The sequence below is a fragment of the Camelus ferus genome, chromosome 3 (assembly GCF_009834535.1).
Source record: "Camelus ferus isolate YT-003-E chromosome 3, BCGSAC_Cfer_1.0, whole genome shotgun sequence".
NCBI lineage: Eukaryota > Metazoa > Chordata > Mammalia > Artiodactyla > Camelidae > Camelus > Camelus ferus.
Genome location: NC_045698.1, coordinates 113649694 through 113673432, shown reverse-complemented (window position 1 = coordinate 113673432; position 23739 = coordinate 113649694). Strand labels below are relative to the sequence as shown.

The following is a 23739-nucleotide window of genomic DNA, read 5'->3' as shown; positions in this document are numbered from 1 at the left end:
AATAAATCCCCATGTACCCTCTACCCAGCTTTAGTACCCATTTCTTTTTTTTTAAACTTTTCTTTTTCTTTTTTTTGGGGGGTAGGGAGAGGTAATTAGGTTTATTTATTTATTTTTAGAGGAGGTACTGAGACTGAACCCAAAACCCTGTGCATGCTAAACATGCGCTCTACCGCTGAGCCATGTCCTCCCCCTCAGTACCCATTTCGTCTGTTCCCCAGACAGCATGTCATTTCACCTGTAAGTATCTACTAACAGATAAAGGCCTTTTAAAGAAAAAAAAGAACAAAAAAACTATGCCATTATTACAAAACTAACCGCCATTCATTAATAATCTCCTATTGCTCAGTCCATATTCAGTTCTCCCCAGCTGTCTCAGAAATGGCTTTTATATAGTTGCATTGTTCAAATCACAGTCCAGAAAAGATCTGTGCATAATGTTTTTTTCATTGAGTGAAAGATTCTTTAAATTCTGTAGAGCTTTACAATTTTCGAAAGTTTCACACACAATTTCATACAATCCCTTCATACCCCTTTTTCATCTCGTGTTCCTGTACTGGCCCTCCTCCCTTCCCTCTCCCCACTAGTAACCACTAGTTTGTTTTCTCTGTATCTGTTAGTCTGCTTCTTTTTCGTTTTTATTTGCTTGTTGTGTTTTTTAGATCCCACATATAAGTGATATACACTACTTGTCTTCGACTTATTTCACTTAGCATAATGTTCTCCAAGTCCATCTATGTTGCTGCAAATGGCAAAATTTCATTTTTTATGGCTGAGTAGTATTCCATTGTGTGTGTGTGTGTGTGTGTGTGTGTGTGTGTGTAGATATAGATATACACATCTCACATCTTCTTTATCCATTCATCTGTTGATGGACACTTAGGTTGCTTCCATATCTTGGAAATGTGAATAATGCTGCTATGAACATTGGGGTGCATGTGTCTTTCCAAATTAATGTTTCTGTTTTTTTTCAGGGATATACCCAGTAGTAGTCATATGGTAGTTCTATTTTTAGCTTTTTGAGAATCTCCATACTGTTTTCCACAGTGGCTGCACCGATTTACATTCCCACCAGCAGTTCAGGAGGGTTCCCTTTTCTCCACAGCCTCTCCAACATTTGTGATTTGTGTTCTTTTTGATGACAGCCCTTCTGACAGGTGTGAGTGATATCTCATTGTGATTTTGATTTGCATTTCTCTGATGATTAGTGATGTTAAGCATCTTTTTTAATGTGCCTGTTGATTCCCTGCATTTGCTCTTTGGAAAAATACCTATTCAGTACGTCTGTCCATTTTTTAATCTGGTTTTTTTGATGTTGAGTTGTATGAGCTGTTTATATATGTGGAATATTAACCCCTTATTGGTTATACCATTTGCAAACATTTTCTCCCATTCAGTAGGTTTTTAAAAAATTACTCTTAAGTCTTTTATTATAATGGTCTCCCTGTCCCCTATCATTTTCAATAAATTTTTTTTCATGCCATTGGGTTTTGGAGAAACCAGGTCGTTTGTCCTGAAGAATGCCCCTGTTCTTGATTTGACCTGTTAACTTCCTCATGGTGTCCTTAACTTGTGTTTACTGTTAACAGTTTGGTTTATATACTTCCCTACTCTGTGGGACTAGAATATGCGGTAAGCTAATTGTTCTCTAGCTGTCAGCTCAAACATCACCTTCCCTGACTCAGGCTGGACCCCTGTTATGTCCTCAGACCACCCTCCATTATTCCTTTAGCACTCAGCATGATTTGTAATTTTACACATATTAATGGGTTTATTCCACTTGGATCTGGCTCCCTCCCTAGACAGCAGGTCCTGGAGAGCAGGCTGGGCTGTGTCTCCCCAGTTCTGATCAGAGCAGCTGCTGCAGAAGAGCTCCCCACCCCCACCCTGCCCGGTCCCTGTGTGCTCATCACGGACCCCTTATCTGGGGTCTGTGCCTCACAGCCCATGCATTGCTTCCCGGACTTCACTGTCCTGTGGGGCAGTAGCCTGGCTGCCATTAACTCCATCCTGCTGGTAGAGAATGGCACCTGGGAGAGCTGGCACCTCCAAACTTCACGATCTGTCTGGAGGCTGACTTTTGACAAGTAAAGGAGTTGCAGCCAGCCCTCAAGGCAGTGATGTGCAACGTGAACTTCCCCTCAGCGCGCGGCATCCGGGGCAGCCACGCAGCAGGCGGAGAAGGCGGGGGCCAGTGGTACAGGGCTGTTGGCTCTGAGTGGAACTCTCACATTGGTCTCTTTTGTGTTAACTGTATGTTTTGAAATCATTCCAGACTTTGAGAGGAGTTGCCAGCACCAGTACACAACTGTGAATATGTTAACACATTTGCCCTTATCATCCCCTTTTTCTATCTTCATACATTTTTTTTTTCTCCTGGACCAAGATGCAGACACAGTATCCCATCGTCCCTTAATATTTCAGGGTTTATTCTGCATGGTTACCTTTAAGATGGGCCATGAAGCGGCTTCTGGGGGAGTTTTTGTCCAACCACTAGTGACGTCTTCCCAAGTGTCAGGATCCACCCTGGAAGCCTGATTTGGGTGAAGGGGATTCAGCACTTGGGTCAGGAAGGGGGAAGCCGGGTGGCCACAGGTAGCCCCTGTGAGCCTGGGGAGGCAGAATTCTAGCTCATTTCCTTGGCTGTCCCTGTGGCTTGTTGGCAGATGACTTCTTTATCAGGCAGTCACTTACTGAACCCTGTGTATTACCTGCAGACCCTGGGAGGCTCTGCCAGGAGATACCATGGCCCCCCAAGGGAGGGGCTGTCTTTAGCACAACTGAGGACCATCATCTGAACCCACATATGGCCATTCCATTTGTTAATGGTTGTGAAAGTTAGCAGTGATACTCCCCAGTAATGGATACTTATTGTGTGCTTGACTGACATTCCCTCCCGTTATCTGAGTCCTCGGGCAACCTCCTCTAGTAGGTACTAAATTACCCTCATTTTATACCCATTTTACAGATGAGACATGCTAACATTTAGAGGGTTAAATAACTTCCCCAAGGTCGTACAGCAGGTAGACGGCAGAGCCAAGATTTGAACCCAGGCAATCTGGCTCCAAAGCGTGTAGCCTTAACCACTGTACCAACGGTGACACCTCATTGCCTAGAAAAGTGTGAACAGCTTCCGAAAGGAGGTGAGAGTGCAGGAATTCACCTACCAGGGCCCAGGGCAGCCCTCCCCCCTGTTTCTGTCTGATCTTTAAAGACTCCCACTGCCCTCTGAATTAAGGGAGTAGCTGTTTATTGGGCACAATATGCCGGACATTGTTGAATGTTTGATGCACGTTATCTCATTTGATTATTAAAATTTCTTTGACATCCTGACAAGGCGCTGAAGTTCCCGAACATTGGCACGCATTGCATTCAATATATGTTTTTTTAGCAGCCAACCACATGCCACTCACTGCTGGCCACTGGGGATACAAACGATGAACAACACACTCAGGCTGGGGGTATAGCTCAGTGGTGGAGTGCATGCTCAGCATGCACAAGGTCCTGGGTTCAATCCTCAATACCTCCATTTAAAAAAAAAATTGTTTTTTAATTTTTAAGCCCCCAAACTCTCTACCTTTGTGGAGCTTATAGTCGAGCATCAGGCTCAGATAAGTGCTTATAAAGCTCAGACAGGTGCCCAGCTCTGTCCCAGGAAATCCGATTCAGTAAGTCAGGAAATAGGGAGGCTGATAGATTCCTAGCGCTGCCTCAAACAGGGTGACTTAAAACAACAGAAATGTATATCCCTCTCAGTTCTGGATGCCAGAGGTTTGAAATCCAGGAGTCTGCAGGGCCGTGCTCCCTCCAGAGGCTCTCAGGGAGGATCCTTCCTCGCTTCTTCCAGCATCGGGTGGTTCCCGGCAGTCCTTGGTGTTCCTGGTTTGTAGCTGCGCCGCTCTGTTCTCTGCCCCCATCTTCACCTGGCCTCCTCCCTGTGTTTGTCTTTGCCTAGTCTCCCCTCTGTATGTCTGTCTTGGTTTTCTCTCCCTGTAAGGATGCCAGTCATTGGACCAGGGCCCACCCTAATCCAAACTGACTTCGTTTTAATTTGATTGCATCTGTAAAGACTCTATTTCCAAATAAGGTCACATTCTGAGGTTCTGGGTAGACCTGCATTTGGAAGAGACACTATCCAACTCAGTACAGGGGGGAGACCTCTGTGTTTCAGTAGGTCCCCAGGAGATTCCAGGGTCTGCGGTCCACTGACCACAGTCACAGAAACCCTGGCCTGTAGGTCAGCAGGGGAGTAGAGTCCCAGTGGAGTGACAGGGAGTTAGTGGTGGTGGTGACCTTATTCACCCATTTCAGGCTGCAAGGTGGAATCAGGGTGCCCAGGAGAATCCATCAGAAGGAACCTGGAAATTAGGGAGGGGAGCTGGAAGTGTGGAGTGAAGGGCTTCTGAGGTCACAGCTTAGGACTGATGACCCCAGGGGAAAGGAGGGTTGCACCTGTTGCAAAGAACCTGCATAGAAGGGAGCACATCATGACCCCTCCTCCTAGGTGACGGAGGCTGTGAGAGAAGGGTGAGATGTGGTCATGTGGGGGGGCATTTAATAAAAAGGCGCTGGGTGTTGTCCATGGGGGTGTTGGCAGAGCTCCGTGGGAGGGGCGGGAGGGGTACCACCGAGGGGGCAGGCAGGCATGCCTCTGGCCACGGTGGGATGCCCAGCAGCTGGAGCAGGGCCTTGTGCAGAGTGTACCCTGTGGCTCTGTCTCCTGGGAACGAGGAGGTGTGTCTGGAGCTGGGCCTCTGGCCATTTGCGGAGTTCAGGGGGCCTGTGAGAGACGGGGTGGCTGAGGGCCACCTTGCTCTGTGCTGCAAGGAAGCTATAGGCCAGACATGGGCAGGAGGGGATGTCACCGGCAGTGGTGGCTTCATGTACTGCAAGCCACCCTCTTGAGAATGTTGAAATAATGTTCCCGCAGAGAAGTGGATTCTTTACAGAAAATGCCTCCTTGGGCTCTATGAAGCAATCGGGCCGAGAGGGGAAGGAAGGTGAGTGATACTCTGGCTTTGCAGGGCCTGCCAGGTCAGTGGTGTGTCCTCCTGAGGCCCCTGAAGAACCACCAACCCCCTCTCACGCCAACACCTTTCTTTTTCCCTTGCGATTTGCAAGTCTCTGCTTCCTGTTGGTCACCTTGGTTACCCAGGGTGTTTCTTCATGTCTTGCTGCTCTGTTCTCAGGCAGACTGGACCGCTGGAGCTGTTTCCCAAGCAGCTGGCCCAGTGTCTGGGGGCCCAGCCTCCGTGGGGAGGCAGTAGTTGGCAGCAGGGAGGATGAGCATGGTGGGAAGCACCGGTGGAGACCTGGAGTGGGTTTTTTTCAGAGACTGGTGGGAGAGAGCAGCTCAGCCCTGCTGGGTTGTCACATTTGAAGCAGTGTCAGAGCCCAGGCCCGGCCAGCTCCTCTGACATCCAAGCCAGGATGTGCCACTGACCTGCAATGTGGCCTTGGCCTTTGCACTTCCGTGCCCCCGTCTCCCGGGTATCAGTGTTAGAGACAGTGCTGCTGCCTCAAGAGGGTGCATGTGGGGATGGAGAGCCTGAATTGGGGAAAAGTGTCGGGGGCGTCTGTGTGCGGAGAAACGAGATTGGAAGGGCACAGCGTGACACTTGCACGTACTCACAGCTGTCGCCTGGTGTGGGATTGTCGGCGATTTTACTTTTCTTTGTACTTACCGTATTTTCTAAAATTTCTGCAGTAAGATATTCTCTAATCAGTTAATTGTAACATTATTTTGGAAGGAAAACACAAACAAACCTGAACTATCCCATGGGGGCCCCAACACATAGTGTTAAGAGTGCAGAGTCAGAAAGAGCAGATTCAGGTGCGTCCTTTATTAGCTGTGTGGCCTTCAGCAGGTTACTCAGCCTCTCTGAGCCATCCTTGTCTGGAATACTGGGATGCTGATGTAATACTGGGCCTACTGGAGGGTGAGAGGACAGAATCCACGGAGCGCAGGTGTCTGGCAAATTAGATATAAGCTTTCATGTTACATATGTATATTATACATATATTTATATAATGGAAGGTCGTATAAAACTGTTCGTCATAACGAGCAGTTCCAAATACTCCTGGAGACCAGAAGTGAGGTACAGAACTCAGGGAGCTGAGTTCCAAAGGAAAGAGAAAGCTCTGTCCTTGTCTTAGGGTGGCATGTGCCCCAGTCTGTCCAGTAGCAACAGAGTGTTACCGAGGAGGAAACTGGTCTGTGTTGACAGAGGATTGGAAGCTGCCAAAATTATAAATGTATATATAATATAAGAGATGGGGCAGTAGGGGAATTTAATCTTGGGCCCAGTGCCTGACCCCCCATGGCAGCACACCCAGCCCTCTGCTGCCTGGGGTTCCCGTGAGCTGGCGTTTGTGGCCTCTCGTGCCTCTCCTTAGGCTCCTAATAACCACGGCCTTGTGGAAATGCTTACCGAGGCATTCTGCAGGTGGAGGCTGTGGTTTTTAATCTCAGCAAGCTCTTCAATTAACCTCAGTTTAGAAGCATCAGATTATTAGGAACTGAGCCAAGGATTTTCACCAGAATCTTGCCTTGCAGATGCGCTGGGGTTTAATTCTTCCCAGCTCACAAGTGCCCAGCTGCCAGCACCTGAAGTAAAGCACCATTTGGCAGAACGCGCTCTCTGGGATGCTGTTACTCTGCACCCCAGAAGGGGCAGGGGGTAGATAAATAAATTCAACCTAGAGTCTTCTCAAAACTACGTTTTTTTCCCAAACTGATGTTTGAGGGCCTCTGATGGCCTAATACATGATGGGTTCCTTTTAGGGAGAAGCCATGTAGTATGCAGGGTTTCCCAAACCAACGGCTCACAGAACCCTTTTCTTCAGGGACTGGGGTGTCACAGAACTCACACTGGGAAACGTTAGCTTTGAAATGACCGAGTATAGAGGGCATAATTTATAATTCTTACAGCTCCCAGTCCTCTGTTAACACTGCCCTGCTTCCTTTTTGGGAACCCTCTGCTGCTGTTGGGGAGACTGAGGTACATGCCACCCAAAAGCAAGGACAGAGCTTCCTCTTTTCTCTGTAATTCAGCACCCCCAGTTTCTTGTACTCCCTCACCAGGCTTTGGGAGCAGTTGGAATTGTTTATTATAATGAATAGTTTTATTCAACCTAAGATCAGGAGCAACTCATTTTTTCCTTACCTTTCATTTCACGTATCAGCCATTCCCCAGATTGGGAGATCTGGGTGGGTATTGAGTATGTCCTTGGTGTCAGGCACTGGGGTCACAGAGCGGAACAAGGCGCCCCAGTCCCTGCCTGCCTGTGAGGTTTACAGTCGAGGGATGAAGGACGGTGAATGGCTGGGTGGACGGATGGATGGAGACTCCTAGATCCTCGGGGGGGCTCTCTGACACGGGTGTGATCAGGGAGCACTCTTCTCAGAAGTGACTTTTAAGCTATGATTGGAAGGAAGAGTGGGTTACTAGTGAGGCAGTTAGACAGTAACACAGCACAGGACACCAAGGGGTCAGATGAAGACTTCCGGTCCTCCCTGCTGCCAGGGGTGACTGGCAGAGCTTTCACAGTGCACGTGACCTTCAAAGAAAGCCTCAGAATGCCGGCAGAACCTGTGTGTGGGCAGCACACGCTGCATTTTATCCCCCGTCCGCCCTGCAACGGTGACAGGCTGGGGTCCCCGGCCGGCGGTCCTGGCTGTGGGCTCAGGGTCTGCCGAGCTGCACTTGGGGCTGGCCTTGCCCTGTTCCAGGCACGTCTGAGCCCAGCACAGGCGTGGAGTGTTTGCACCTCTGCCCAGGGGAGAGCGTGGAATCCTCTGAAGCCTGTCCAGGCGGCCCTGTGGCTCTGCATGTCGCTTGCCTTGGGGCTTCCTGTGGGGTTTGACTCACTTGCCCTTGGCCTTTCCAGAGCGCTGTCCCTCTCAGGTAATCCTCTTTCTGCCTCAGAAGCCTCAGGCAGAGCTCTTGCGGGTGGAGGCGGTGGTTTTTAATCTCAGCAGGGAGAATATTTCTAAAGGGCTCAAGCTTGTCTTGACGCCCACCGCCTTTCTTTGCCCCAGAATGGCACTTCTGGTCTCCCCGGGGTTTCCCACTCGGGGACTGTCCCCCAACCTCATGGGCTACCCCAGTTAAGGGTGCAGGCCCCGCTAAGGGAGACCTGGGGAAGCAGGGCAGAGATGGCCACAGGTGGAGGGAGGACCCCTCCATTGGTGTTTGCTTGGCTCCCACCTGTGTTTACCCCCCGGAATACTCCATTCATTCACTCATACATTCATTCACTCACGGGACAGAATTTCATTCGCCCTAACTGTGTGCCAGGTACTAGGGGCACGGCCGAGACCTGGAGGGTAGCGGCTCCTCCCTCCCTGCTTCCTTCCCTCCCTCCCTGCCTCTGGGAGAGCACGTTGTAGGTGGGGCGACCGATGATCACTCAAGTCAGCAGTACCAGCTGACTGGGAGGATGCTGCGGCAGAGGAGGGGTCAGGGAGGGTCTCTGATGAGACCGGGAGGAAGAGATGCAGCCCAAATGTGCAGAACAGGGGTCTGGTTACATCACGGCACAGCTTTATATTGGAACCTCAAGACAGCCACTGAAGACAGTTTCCGGTGCCCTCTGAAGGGGAGGGGGGCGCTCTTGTAGCTGGGGGTCCCGCTCTGTGAAAGTTGGTGCAGAGAATCATCTGAGGAATCCACATGAAACTTAACAATACTTCTCTCTGCACTAGGGGCTATAAGTGATATTTGTTCGTCTTTTCTACTTCTGAAAATTTGCCAGTGAACACAGAATTTATAATTAGTAAAAAGGAAAAAGGAACACTTCTGCTGGGTCGTGCCTGGGTGGGGTCTTCGCATCTTGTGAGGATGAAGTGGGAGGTGGAGCACGCCTCTGGCCGGAGGGATGTGGTTATTAAAAGGCTAGTTTTATCAAAGCGGTGATTGACGTAGGGTTGCCGGGGAATTCTCAGGGCCTTATGAATACAGTGGGTGTCTAGACCCTCTCCATTTTTCTCAAACTGGAAACGCAGTAATTGAAATAATAAAGTGGTTGTACACGGAATGTTTTTAAAAATCTGGGTGATGTTGACAAGCATAAAAGTAAAAATCACGTGAGATTCCCAGCCCTCTGAGACAACCACTGGGTCACATTTCAGTGTCTGTCTAATAGTTTTCTTCCAGTCCATTGTTATTATTTTTAAAAATACAATAAACTCCTGAGATAAAAGCAGATTTTTTTTTTTAAGGTAGATTTCCCCCCACCCCCACCCCAAACTCCATCAGGGCCATCTGTCCCCGTGCCCTGCTCATGTCTGGATGTACCTGAGGCGCACGTGCCCTCCCATCTGGCTCAGGTGATAAAGGACCAGCAGCTGGGGAGGGAGAGTTTCAGGAAGCCTCTGTCCTTCCCTCGACCACTCCGCCCCTCTTCATCTGTGCCCTTCGTCCCTGCAGCCTTTGTGCCGGTACGGTACCGGCATCGATGCTGCCCCTGGCCCCCGCAGTGAGCAAGGTCACCGCCTGGCCAGTTCCTGCCCCTTTCCGCCCCCGCCGGCTGCTGAGTGCCTGCCAAGTGCCTGCCTAATCCAGGAGAGCTTCCCGGGCCAGCCGCCCCTTGCAGGCTGCTCTTTTGTTACTGGAATCCAGGCCGCTCATCGGAGGGGCTGGCTTCATGCACCCGGCTGCCGTGGCCTTTCAGCTGACTTGGGTCTAGAGTGCTTGGGGAAGAATGCGATCCTTAGAGCAAAGCCCTTGGAGTGAATGCCTTCCCCCCTAATTGAGTTAGGGGAGTAGTCAGCTGGACTCTCAGCTAAACAGGGTGGGCACGGCGGCATCCTGCATTGCTGTCCATTTGCCAAAGAATCGCCCCGCTCTGAGGTGCAGGGGAGAAGCGAAGGCTCGGAGCTGCTAATTTCGCTCCGCCCTGGGGCTCTGCAGAGCATGCGGGGCCGGCAGGCCCCCGAGCCCCAGCTACAAACCCTCGGGTGGAAAGTCTCATCCCACCCTACAAGGCAGGTATCCTTCAGGGCCCGATGGAGGCACATAAGCTTAACTTATCCAAGGTTTGATTGCCCAGTTTGAGGGAAAGGCCACTAACACTTGCTTGAGTGCTGTTAAGTGCCAGATACTTAACATGATGGCGTTGCCAGCCCCATATTTCAGATGAGGACACTGGGGTTCAGAATTCACATGCCCAAGGTTAGGAAGGTTAGTAAAGAGTGGAGGTGAGACTCTACCCCAGAACTGCCCGACTTTGTAGTCTGTGCCAAGCTGCTCCCCCGTATGTGGCGGGGGTGGGAGGGGGTGTTCTTGGAACAGGGAGGGACATCCCTGTGTTCATTCTTATTTTTCTTGGATAGATTTTGTATTTTTCAGAGCAGTTGTAGGTTCACAGCAGTATTGAGCAGAAGGTGCACAGAGTTCCCATGTATCCCCGGCCCCTTCCATGTGCACAGCCGCCTCCATTTTCAACAGCCCCCACCAGACTGGTCCGCTTGTTGCAACCAGTGGACCTGCATGGACACCTCATAGGGACACCAAAGTCCATAGCTTCCACTGGGGTTCACTCTCCCGTGCTGTACGTTCTGTGGGTTTGGACAAATGTAGAATGACATGTATCCACATTACGGTATCTTATTCATTAGTTTCACTGCCCTAAAAATCCTCCGTGCTCCCCCCGTCCATCCCTCCCTCCCCCACCCAACCCCTGGCGACCACTGGCCTTTGTTCGCTCTCTCCATAGTTTTTCCTTTTCCAGAGTGCCACGCAGTGGGAGGTGTACAGTCTGTAGCCACTTCACATTGGCTCCTTTCACTTAGTTTTAACGTGCATGTACGTTTCCTCCATGCCTTTTGGTGGCTCTTCATTCCTTCTCAGTCATGTAGATATTTTCTGAGCACCTGCCTCGGCCAGGCACTTACTGGGCACCCGGCAAATGGTATGGGCAGGAAGGATGTGGCTCTTGTTCTCTGGAGTTGGAGTTTAGCAGGAAGAGACACATAAATAACTGTCCATACAGAACAGCGTGCTGAGAGAGAGAACAAGGGGTTCCTGATCTGGAATGATGAGGGTCAGAGAGAGCCTCTCTTAGGAAGTGACGTTTACAGCAGTGCCTGAGGGACAAGCAGGAATGGGGACGGGAGCATGGCAGGCAGCTGTCATCCCAGCTTTCAGAGGCCTGTCTATGCTTGAGACCATCCTATGCAGGAAGCCCTACTGCTAGCTCCTTCCTGAGCTGTTGTTACCCATCCCAAAGGCCCGTGACTGTTTCTTTTATGCACCGATGGCTTCCCGTGAAAATCTTCACGAGCCAGTGGGCCCTTTTTGCAGGAGAGTATTCAGAGAAAAGGCCTGCAATATTTGAGCTTCTCTTGACACAAGGGAAAATCCCCAGAGAGAGGGAGTGAAGCTTGGCCGGCTGAGCTGGGAGGGAAGTTGCATATCTGACTTCTGGTGTTTGGGGCCTTTGAACTGCCTTGGTGAGGGCAGCGCGGCCCTGGCCAAAGGTCATTGGCTAATTTCCGGCAGCTGCTGCCTATGGAACACCAAGGATCTGTGATTGTGGTTGCTTCTTGTCAACAGCCTTAGAGCCCTTGGCTTAAAGGAAATACCCAAATAGCTTGCAAGCTTGTGGGGGCTGTTGTTGGGAGTCAGGGGCTGCATTCCCACTTTGGCTGCTGCTGCCAGCTGTCGGAAGCCTGGCTGAGAGATCTTCACCTGTGGCTGTTCTGGTTCTGCCCGTGGCATTGCCCTGCTCTAAAACCTTCAGTGGCTCCCCATTACCCTCAGGGGATATCTTAGCAGGATGTACAGGCTGTGACTCTGCCCACCTTTGTAGCCTGCTTTGTCCAGGCACACCCTGTCTGTCTGGATGTTCCCAGGGCTCCAGCTTCCCCAGACGGGACCCCAGTGTGGCCTTTAACTTGCTGGCTTCCTTTCCTTCCTGCGTCTTCAACAGGTTAATTCCTAGACATCCTTCCAGAACTGGGCTAGGTACATCTCTTCTCCTTGAAGTCCCCACTGCCCTGCTACTTTACATGGATGGCCATACCTTCCTCTGGGCCCAGGGCATTCAGTTCTCACCACAGCAGTCCCGCCTTTCTTCTCCCCCTCCCTTCCTTCACCATTTAGTTTCCGGGCACCTGACCATGTCCTACTCACACTAGGGTGCTGGCAGAACAAGCCTGAGCAAGAGCAGACCCAGACCCAGACCCCTACCCTCAAGGAGCTTGAAGTCCCATGGTGGCTGCATAACTTCGTCAAACAGTGGGGATGAATAATACACAAAGAAGCCAGGTGTTTTCCTTGAAGACGTCAAGATTTTCTCCATGATTCAAAACGTCCACAAATGATAACTACTAGAGAGGGTGTGGAGAAAAGGGAACCCTCCTAAACTGTTGGTGGGAATGTAAGTTGGTGCAGCCACTGTGGAGAACAGTATGAATTTCCTTAAAAACTAAAAACAGACTTACCCTATGACCCAGGAATCCCGCTCCTGCGTATATATCCAGCAGGAACCCTACTTCAAAAAGACACCTGCACCCCAGTGTTCATAGCAGCACTATTTACAATAGCCAAGACATGGAAACAACCTAAATATCCATCGACAGATGACTGGATAACGAAGTTGTGGTATATTTATACAATGGAATACTACTCAGCCATAAAAAGAGTCAGATATTTCCATCTGCAGCAACATGAAAGGACCTAGAGATTATCATGCTAAATGAAGTAAGTCAGACAGAGAAAGACATGTTATATGATATCACTTATACGTGGAATCTAAAAAACAATTTACAAATGTGTTTATTCACAAAACCAAAACAGACTCACAGACATGAAAACAAACTCTTGGTTACCAAAGGGGAAAGGAGGGGGTAGATAAATTGAGAGTAGGGACAGATACGCACTACTGTATAAAATAAGTAAACAAGGATTTACCATACAGCACAAGGAACTATATTCAATTTCTTATAATAACCTGTAATGGAAAAGAATCTGAAAAAAATACATATCTGAATTACTTTGCTGTACCCATGAAACTAACACAATAACTGTAAACCAACTTTATTTCAATAAAAAATAAACTATTAAAAAAAGATTTTCTCTGGGTTGGGGAGGGTGTACCTCATGATAGAGTGTGTGCTTAGCATGCACGAGGTCCTGGGTTCAATCCCCAGTACCTCCATTAAATAAATAAATACATAAATACATAAATAATCCTAATTACCTCTCTCTCCCCCAAAAAATATTTTCTCCTTGATTTAAAAAAAATTTTTTTTAAAGATTGAGGGAAAGAATACATTAAAATTCCTCTAGTCTCAGGTCTGTTGCTAGTTAAGGAAAGCCCTGGGGTTACAGGACTTTTTCAAAATCAGCTTCTTCATGTATAAATGTTGGGGACAGGAAGTAATTGATTCAGGCCTTGGGCACGTTCCCTGTGCACCACTCTAGGGCTCCTGAGGGGTTGTGTCCTGGCCCCCCAACTCGGGGGACAAGCCAGTAGGGAAGAGGTCCCAGCATGAAATCTCCACCAGCCTTTGCTTTCACAGGGCAGACCTCCCCTCCCTCAGAGAAGACAGGGAGGGCCCGCAACCTCCCTCTGTAGTGTTGATCAAGGTTTGAAATTTTGCAATTGCCTTATCCTTTGATTGCCGACTCTCCCTCTAACTGGGCCATAAACTCCATGAGATTGAATGATGTGTACCATCTTAGTTTTCTTGTCTGCAGACTGCCTTTTTTTTTCTTTTTCAGACTGCCTCCATCTTATTTTTTTTAATAATAGCTTTGTTGAAATAAAATTCACATACCATAAATTCATCCCATTAAAGTATACATTCAGTTGCTTGTATATTCATGGAATTGTGCAGCCATCCACACTATCTAATTTCAGGACATTGTCACCATCCCTGAAAGAAACCCCTTATCCATTAGCAGGTCCCCCCATTGGTCTCCCCACCCACCCCAGCTCCCAGCAATCACTAATCCACTTTCTCTTTGCATGGATTTGCCTATACTGGACATTTCATGTAAATGAGATCATACAACATGTGGCCTTTTATGACTGGCTTTTTTCACTTAACATGTTTTCAAGGTTGATCCATGTTGCAACATGTATCAATTCTTCATTCCTTTTTGCGGCCTAATAATATTCCATTTTATTTCTCTACTTGTTAGTTGATGGGCATTGGGTTGAGCTGTTTCCATTTGGGGGCTTTTATGAATAACGCAATATGACTATTCCTGAACAAGTTTTTGTGTGGTCCTGTGTTTCCATTTCTCGAGTGTATATAGGGCAAGGATGGAATTGCTGGGCCACGTGATAACTCTGTGCTTCACGTTGTGAGGAGCCGCCGAGTCGTTTTCCACAGTTGGCTGCACCATGCTACTTTCCCACCAGCAGTGTATGAGGGCCCCAGCTTGTGCGCATCCTCCCCAACATTGCTGATTTTCTGGTTTTGTTTTTGTTTTTATCATAGCCACTCTGATGGGTGTGAGTTGGTATCTCGTGGTTTTGATTTGCATTTCCCCGATGATTCCTGATGTTGAACATCTTTGCATGCACTTACTGGCTATTCCTGTATCTTCTTGGAAAAAATGTCTCTTCAGTCCTCTGCCCATTTTTAAATTTTGTTGTTTGTCTTTCTGCTGCCGAGTTGTAGGAGTTTTTTATGTATTCTGAGTTAGAGTCTCTTGTTGATATATGGCTTCCAAACATGTTCTCCCCTCCTGTGGGCTGGCCTTTCACTTTCTTAAAACTTTCTGAAAGTTTAAATTTTTGAAGTCTAACTTACTTTTTTTTTTTTCCTTCTGTTCCTTCTGCTTTGGATGTCATATCCAAGAAACCATCGCCTAATCTAAAGTCAAAAAGATTTGTTCATTTTTTTTCCCAAGGGTTTTATAGTTTTAATCGTACATTTAAGTCTCTGTCTACCTCATTCCAGGTTTTACCCCAGGGCCTAGAATAATGCCTGATGTTTAGAAGGTACTTGATACTTATTAAATGAAATAAATCAATTGATATCTCTTGAATGAATGAATGAATGAATGAACAGACATCTCTAGTCCCAGATCTGTTGCTACTTAAGTGAAGCCCCAGGATTAAGACAGGGGTTATATGGAGGACGGGCAGTTTGTTTTAACCTCCTGCCCTGGTGAACCCGCCCCTCATGAGCTCTCACTATTCCTTTTCTGCCAGCCTCTCCTTTCTTATTTGTCCTCAATTTTACTTCTCCTTAGTTTCCCGTATTTAACAGACTGTTGCAAAGACACGTCCTAAATAAATCGTGTCTGGTCTACTTTGGTTAAATTGTAAGTATGATAGATATACAAGAAAAGTTTTTCCATCATAAAAATCTTGGTTGGGTGATAATATCTTGTTGGTTTTTAATTCAGATGGCACAGCAGTGTATAAATTACAAACGAGAAGTCCCCTCCTTGGGGGACATATTATGTCTAGCACTTATTTTTAGAAAAAAAAAATGTGTGTGTGCAGAGAGAGAAAAGGTAAAATGTCAACAACTGGTGAATCTGGGTGAAGGCTGTTGGGGAGTTCTTTGTGCTCTTCACAACTTTTTTCACGTTGAGGTTTTTGAAAACGGTGTCTCTTGCAGTCCCCCACCCACAGAGGGAATTAAGCCAAGGACCGAGAGGTTGCCGTGTGCTAGGATGGGAGCGCACATCCACTTTTCCTTCCATCCTCTAGCTATTGTGGAGGAAAGGAAGGTGAAGGCGGGTGACCAAGGTCATCCAACCTAGTTGAGTAGAAGAACCAGAATTTGGAGGTGGGTCTCCAACCTCAAGGCCTACATGTTTTATGGCCTCGTGCATCTCAGACACTCCACCTTTCCCTGGGAATGGCCGGCTTCTTTGAGCTGCCTCCTGCCCTGTCATCATGTTCCTGACACTTCCCGAGCCTGTGCTCAGTGAGGGCGGATGGGAGGCGGTCCAGGACTTTCTGGGACTTGGGGGGCTGCCAGCCGGGGACTTGAAGGAAAACGAACAGGGTGTGGAGGGAATCGGTGCCCCCTTACCTCTCGGGAGGCAACCCTGACCCCACTTCTGTCCTGCCTGTTCCAGGAGCTGAAGCTGCCCGCCTTCCGAGCCCACTCCCCGCTCCTGAAGAGCCGCCGGTTCTTTGTCGACATCTTGACCCTGCTGAGCAGCCACTGCCAGCTCTGCCCCGCCGCCCGGCACCTGGCTGTCTACCTGCTGGACCACTTCCTGGATCGCTATAACATCACCGCCTCCAAGCAGCTCTACTGCCGTGGCCGTCTCCTGCCTCCTGCTTGCAAGTACGCGGACCTCTCCTCCTTCCCCGGGGCTCTCCTGGGTCATTCCACATCTCTGTGGTCTTTGCGCGTCTTCTGTGTTCATCCTTAGCTGAAAGCGAACTATAGTAATAATAACCAATATTTTCTTTAGCATCTATAATGTACCAGACTAAGGGAGAAGAATTTTAGCAGCTTGATCTTAATGAATCCACAAAGTGACCCTAGAGGACAGATACTTTTGCTACCTCATTTCACTGAAGCACAGAGAGGTTAAGAAACTTGCCTTGGGTCACCCAGCTTGCCTGTAGGAGATAGGATTTGAGCCTAGTACTACGTGATGCCAGAACCTGTGTCTTAGCTGCATGTCACCTGCTTTCTGGCATAGGGCCTCTGAATGTGCTGGGAGGGGAACCCAGCAACCACTGTTCTTAGAGGTGTTCAGAGACGTGACTGCTTGCACGGGGCCAAGCAGGACCCATTTTGTAGTCACCAGGCGTGGGCACAGGTTTCTTGGAGTTTTTAGCTTCCGATGAGGCTTTGCTAAAAACACGGCATAGCATTGACCATCGTCTGTCTGCCTTAGTAGGAAATACTACATGCTTAGGCTGCTGCTCTGGTCATCTGCTTAAATCACAGTCCACCGCGCCACCCTGTCATTAAAAATCCCCCTTGGTTTACCAGCAGTTTTAGGATAAGGACCAACCATCAGGGTCCTGCCTTTCTGACCTCATGCCTTTCTCCTCTTCGATCCCTGGGTTCCGGCCAAGCCACCTCCTGTCTCCCATCTTTGCACATGCTGTTTCTCTGCCCAGATTTTAATTATCACCCACCTTCCCCACTAAGCAGTGAGTTTCAGGGAGGGAAGGGAGCCTGGCATGATGTAAGGTCTCCAAAAAAAGGTGTCTGTGGACTAAAGGAAATGAATGGAGCTCGGGGTTCCTTCGGAGCTGGGCTCCCACACGTCTCCCAGCTGCCCTTCACGCAGAGGAGTGAAGTAACACCACAGTGACTAGCAGCAGTCACATTTCCTTGATGTCCAGTATTTTCTCCTCCGAATTCACTCACACTTTACAGTCTCCTCTACAGTGTGCTGTTGTCCTATTTCTTTTTTGGGGACCCTCCCCAGTCCTTGATGACTGCGGATGCCTTGAGCAGACGGTGCCCATTTCCCCCCGTGGCTTTGTCCGTCCCTGGCACGCAGCTGTGAACCCTCCAGCACCATCACCCAGTTCCAGACGCTTGGCTTCAGAGTCTTGACAAAATTCTGTCTTGTTTTCCACCCTGGCACTTTCCACTCGCTGTTATTTATAAACCCTTTGGCTGCTTTGGGTTTACAGCCTCCTGATTTGTGGTTTTCTCTATCTTGGGGCGAGCTGAATTTCTTGTGTTATACAGAGGAGCCAGTCTTGCTGGGAGTCCAGTCTGCTCACTGCTTAAGTGTCCTAAACCACACCCGCACACAGCTCCCTTTTCATCTTGGGAAGAGATGGGGGGCTCTGGACACATGCCCTCAGTGGGGGGCAAGATGAGCCTCGCATTTCAGGAGACCCTAGAGATGTCTGCGCTGTGGCCTCTGGCCTCCTGCTGTCTGTGATCTGTGGACTGTATCGCGGCCCCTGGGGGCAGGGGACTTGGATTTCCATGGGGCCGCGGAGGCTCCCTTGGCGTCTGTCTGGGGAGCTGGGACAAGAGGCGCACCCTGGGGACTCCTTTGTGCCGCTGCCGCCGCCAGGGCAGAGAGAGGGGTTCTTTCAGATGGAGAAGCAGACGCCCCCCACCCCACATGTCTGAGGGCAGCAGCCAGCCTCGGGCGGCAGGAGCGGACTTTTCAGGACACCTGCCATATGCTCAGAGGCCCCAGGAAATAAAAGTTTCCATGACAGCCTGAAATCCTATTCATTACCCGCCTCCCCTCTCCCCAGGCGGACTGTCAGCCACAAGGCTGGGTCACCTTGCCTCGGGATGGGTTGAGATCTGCTAATTTCATAGCAAATAATTTCCAGATAAGAAGGGTGAGAGTTCACCTTGCCCTTACTTATCCATTCTTAGGTTTTGAGAGCAGCTTCTGGGTAAGGGCTTGGGGCAGATGGAACCCTCTCACCTACACATCTCTGCCCCTGTAAAGTGGGGGCCAGCCCAGGGCCCGTGACTCCAGGCCTACGAAGGAGGCAGAAAAGCGATAGCTTGTAGGTCATTCCATAGTGGCCCAGTGGCAGAGCCGCCCGTTTGCCTCTCTGTGACCACGTTAACTGCATTTCCTACCTGGACTCCGGAGAGGATCCTACTTTAAATATACCCTAGATATAGATACACCACAAATGGAGTCTCGCCTCTCCTGTATTTAGTCTTTCAGCTTGTTGTTGTTTAATTAAAAAGATAATTGGGCCACACGGGGACCCCATGAGTTGCAGGTGAGATGGCATTGACGGTGCTTCATGATAACCGCATCCCAGCGGGCGGCAGCTTCGTCACCGGCGGGTCCCTCTCCGCACGCCCAGCCCTGTGCCGTTACCCACACACGTCACCTGGAAGCCTCACAGCCGGCCTGTGTGGTCTGGCTGTCATCTGCCCGTTGTGTCAGGTTCAGAGAGGCTCAGGGTCACACAGCTTGGAATTTTGCTTTTTTTTTTTTTTTTTTTTATTGAAGTAGAATTCATATCACAGCATAGAATCCAGCTTTTTAACCATTGTCAAGTGTCCAATTCCATGGCATTTATCACATTTACACTGTGTGCAGCCGTCGCCGCTCCCCAGTTCCAGAACATGTCCATCACCCCAAAAGGCGCCCGTGCTCCTCTTAAAGCAGTCACTTCCCGTCCCTTCCTTCCCCCAGCCTCTGGCAACCACCCGTCTGTTCTGTGTCTGTTTGTGTGAAAAGGAACCATACAATTTGTGACTTTCGGGGGTCTGGCTTCTATTATGTTGTGTTCTCGAGGCCCGTCGGTGTTGGAATCAGCACTTCAGTTCTTGTTGTGGCTGAGAAACGCTCCACTGTGGGGATGGACCACAGTTTGTGTATTCATTCATCTGCGGATGGACATTTGGGTTGTTTTCACCTTTTGGCTACTGGGATTGGAGCTGCTGGGAATACTGGGTGTGAATTTTGTTTGAACAACTGCTTTCATTTCTTTGGGGTATTAACCTAGGAGGAGAATTACTGGTCATATATCATGGTCATTCTGGGTTGGACTTTTTAAGGAAACTTGGAGTTTTGCTTTTGCCTGGTTGTCGCCGTTCAGAGATGACTGGGTGCAGAGTCCTCAGCCCCAGGGCATGGACCAGCCTGAGGAAGGAGCGGGGGAGAGGAAGGAAGCCAGGAAGGCGAGAGGCATGGCCGGTGGTATTTTGCCAGGGTGGCGTGGTCTTAAGTGTTAAGACCTTATGCTGATGATACAAAAAGTATGAGATACATTTTTAGTGTTAGAACAAAATCCAAAAGATACAGACTCACCTGGTGTAAAAAGTCAGTTTCCCCCCACACCTGTATCCCACTCCCACGTTTGGAGTATATCCTTCCAGACCTACATGTACTTGTTATGTATTTCCATAATTGGGAAAAGAAACCCAGGGGTGGGGAAAGGGAATGAATCAGAGATAAACTGCCCAGTAAGCAAAATTACCAGATTCCCTCTCTTCCTCCCTTTTCCATTCTCTTTCCCCCCTCTTTTCACCTAATGCCAATACCATCATACTTTCTATTTGCAAACTTCTGTTTTCTTTCCCTGTGACTTCCAGGCCCCTCCCGACTCTGTGGGAAAACAAGGTTTCTCAGTGCTGAGCTGTAGGTGAGCCCTGTCCTGCCCCCCCCCCCCCCCCCGCCAACGGCTTCTGGTTTGTGAAAAATGTGGAAGCCAAGGGTGACAGGTGCATGTGTCTTGGGGGTAAAGTTCTGACTTCAGATTTTTGTAGGTGAGCCTGTGTCCGACGCTGGCCTTCATCCCAGCCCTCCTCCTCCTCCCCAGGAGAGGGAAGTGTCAAGCAAGAGGGTGGGCCCATGGCTGTTCTATAAGGAAAGGACCCCTCTCTGGGCACAGGTCTCCTGGAGGGCTGGGTCAGTTCACCCTGTCACGTGCGCTACCTGTGAAAAGGCCCATCTCCTGGCTGCAGATTTTTAAAATTAGAAATGGCATGCTCACTTGTAAATGGGATTCAAAGAATAAAATTTAAAAACCTGTTGCCTAGCCCGCTCTCCAGAGATAACTTCTGGAAACAGTTTCTTATATCTTCTTCCAAACTCAATCGAGTGTGTTTTCTAGAAATGTTCTGCGCATAATATACAAACACACTGTCAGCCCTCAGGATTCCGAGAGTCCATACTTGCAAATGCACCTACTCGCTAAAATTTATTTCTAACTCCAGAAGCAATACTCCTGGATCTTTCGGGGTTGTTTATGGACACTGTGCGGGGCAGCAGAAGATGTGAGTCGCCCAGCGTGCGTGTTCCCAGCTGGGGTCGAGCATGGCAGCGCTGCCTCCTGGGTTCACTCTCTTGCTTAACACCAGCGTCCTTTTCTCCCTCTGTCTAGTGTCACGTCTTCTCATTTTTCTGCTTGTTGGTGGTTTTGCTGTTGAAAATGACCCCCGACCATCGTGCTGAAATGCAGTGCCGTGCTCCTGCGTTCAGGGAGGCTGAGATGGGTGTGCCTTAGGAGAACACGCGTGTTAGATAAGCTTTGTTCAGGAATGGGGGACAGTGCTGTTGGCTGTGAGTTCGGTGGTCATGGATCAGCCGTATATTAAACAGAAATACACCAAAGAGGTTATGTGTTGATCGACTGTGATCAGAGGCTCGCAGAAACCTCACCCTGCTTCTCCCCCTGGGGGTGTGGTTGTGTAGCCACCAGATCAGTGTTCACAGCGAATGGTCAGAATCGAATACATTAACACAAATGGATTAACGTCAAAGGAACTTTCTTCTTAGCACATTAGGGCACATCCTTCCCATCAGCCTGTGTGGATTTAACTTACTCTTTTTACCAGCTGCAAAATTCTCCATACTATAAACACTGCCATCTGCTGAGGGATTCCCCTGTCAGGGGACAATTACATAGCCACCCACTTTTTTCACTGCCAAGAACAGTATGACAGCAAGCATCCTTTTCCCCGCATCTTTGCACACTGAAGTAAGTCTGTGAGATAAATTCCCAGAGGGGGGGTTGCCTTGGTCCAAGGTGTGTACATTAAAGATTTTGGTAGGTAGCGCTGAATTGTCTTGCAGAGGTTTTAACCAGCAGCTGAGGAGATCCCTTTTTTCTTTTTCTTAACTTCTGAACTTAATGCGAGGGAGCCCTTGGAACCCTGCTTCCCCACCTGAGCAGCACACCCTCAGAGGAGGGGAGGAGCAGGCCCTCCCCTGTCCTGGCCCCTCATCACTGTCCGCGTGGGGCATTCCCCGTGCTCCCAGGGGAGAGCCTTTGCTTCCCGGCATCCTGCTGTGTCCTGGCCAGGACCCCCAGGTGAGGAATGAGTTCCCAGACCAATTGCTTTTAAGGCTCCTCGAGCTAGAAATCAATAGCCTCATGTCTTAGGACAGGTACCTAAAAAAAAGGCACTGCCTCTAGGCCCCAGGAGGTTCCAGGAGAGGCCGGTCTTTCTCCCAGTAAACCGCCTTCACTTCCCCTCACTCACCCCTGCAGCCCTCCCCTCCCTCTGCTTCATTATTACTATTTTATTTTATTAGTGGATCTACTGGGGATTGAACCCAGGACCTCGTGCATGCTAAGCACGCACTGTACCACTGAGCTATGCCCTCCCGCCCCCTCCCCCTGCTTTGATTCCTGTTGCAGAATTCTGAGAAGCAGCTTCTTTGACAGCAGGGTGGGGAGCAGGGGTCGCCCCGGTGGAGATTTTGGAAACTTGAAAGCAGCCCTAATCCCCCTGAATGTCCCATTGCAGGCAGCGGATGCAAAGAGGGCAATTTTTCCGCGTGATCTTGTTCAGGGGTGCACTTCAGACAAAGCAAGAGACTTATTTGTAGGATTAAACCCCTAACTGCAAGGAAATGTGGCTGGAAATAATTTAACATCTCCTGCATCTCACACAAGAGTGGCCAGGAGGAGGCCTGCGTTTCCTCCCTGCAGTGGTTTCACGTTTCAGAAACCAGGATGGGTCTTACCTTTGATGTGTGCACTTCGTATGACCATAGTTTATTGTTTCCTCCACTGCAGCATCAGTGGTGCGTCCTCTAATCAATGGCGTGTGTGCGGTGGCCACACAGCACAGGGCGGACTGGAAGATGTGGCCTGTCACGTGAGGGCCACGCTGAGCAGATCCGGGCTCGGACCTCCAGTGTTATGGCACAGTGAGTGAGGACGTGGTGATTTTCCATTTCCTGTCCCCATCTCTGCAGGCCTGGCAGGCTTAGAACTATTTGGGGGAGGGATTTTGTGTGAAGTGCCTGTCAGCTGACTGGGCTGGAATGTCAGAAATCGGACCATTTGCCGCAGCAAGTCTAGTGCCCAGACCTGTTTGTCCAGGGGCTGGAGTTCTGGTCTCTGAGATTTTTCTGTGGGGGAGGGGGGATCTTAAGCTGCGTGGGTTAATTGAACAGGCAGGGTCCAGCAGCCCTTGACCCTACATGGGTAGAACATTCAAAAAACATTTATTCCACCTCTGCCGTGTGCCACACACTGGGTTCAGCCTCGAGGACTCGGGGGTGGACAGTAGGGGTGTCTACAGGCCATGTCGTTGGCGATGGTTCATTCCACACACATGAACCTACTATGTGCTGAGCCTGGGGGACAGTGGGGCACAAAGCAGATCAAGACCCTCCCCTAAAGAAGCAACCTTCAAGCCGGGCATTGCTAACAGGTCTTGGCACGTGCCAAGAACAGGCCAGTCGCCCTTCTGAGAAAATCCGAGTGTCCTTACTGTTAGGAGACCAGCCTGGCTCACACATCAGTGGGAAGATGACTGGGACGTTGATGGCAAGCCCCCCGTCTGCTCCTCACACTCTGTGTTAGGCTGGCTCTCTGCTCTTCCTGCAGCCGGCAGCCCGGTCAGGTCTGGTCCAGAGCCTGGTGAGCTGGGAGTGGGCATTCTGCAAAGCAGTGACCTTCATTACAGGGGAGAAGTCCATTCCTCTGCACGAAGCGTGTGCTGGACCGTGGCCCCAGATGCCAGCCGTGCACATGACAAGGGGCCCCCACCCCACGGCCCCTGCTTTTACAGTCAGTGAAGTTATGTGGGTCCCTTGTGAAGAGGAACAGAAAGGAACCCGGACTTTGCCGGAGTCATCGTGTGCAGTCCTCACACCCATTGCTCCATCCTAAGACAGGGAAGTCCTCGCAGCCAGAAGGGAAGCCGGTGTGTGACCGAGCTGGCCGACTGCCACCTCTGACCTCGGAGGCATTTTTACAGTTTCCTCCTGAAGAAAACAACCGCACAGCCTCGCCTCCAGTCCAGAGTTGGACTCGGGAACTGAGTCAGCCTGTCAGGGACGTACTTGCATTCATTCATTCAGTGTTTCTTGAGCTCTGCTCTGTGCCAGA

The 23739-nt window shown here is 49.6% G+C and overlaps 1 protein-coding gene and 1 long non-coding RNA gene across 2 annotated transcripts in view; one reads left to right on the top strand and one right to left on the bottom strand.

The window, feature by feature from the left end:
* Nucleotides 1-23739, top strand: part of CCNJL (cyclin J like) — a 53989-nt gene that overhangs the window by 10042 nt on the left and 20208 nt on the right. Inside the window, 2 exon segments of the mRNA XM_032477225.1 lie at nt 16056-16238; nt 16240-16270. Coding sequence (XP_032333116.1) covers nt 16056-16238; nt 16240-16270 — 214 coding nt within the window.
* Nucleotides 18870-22474, bottom strand: LOC116662805. The gene is made up of 2 exons (XR_004318882.1): nt 22365-22474; nt 18870-19633 (listed from the first exon to the last, which is right to left on the bottom strand). It is a non-coding gene; the product is annotated as an uncharacterized LOC116662805 (long non-coding RNA).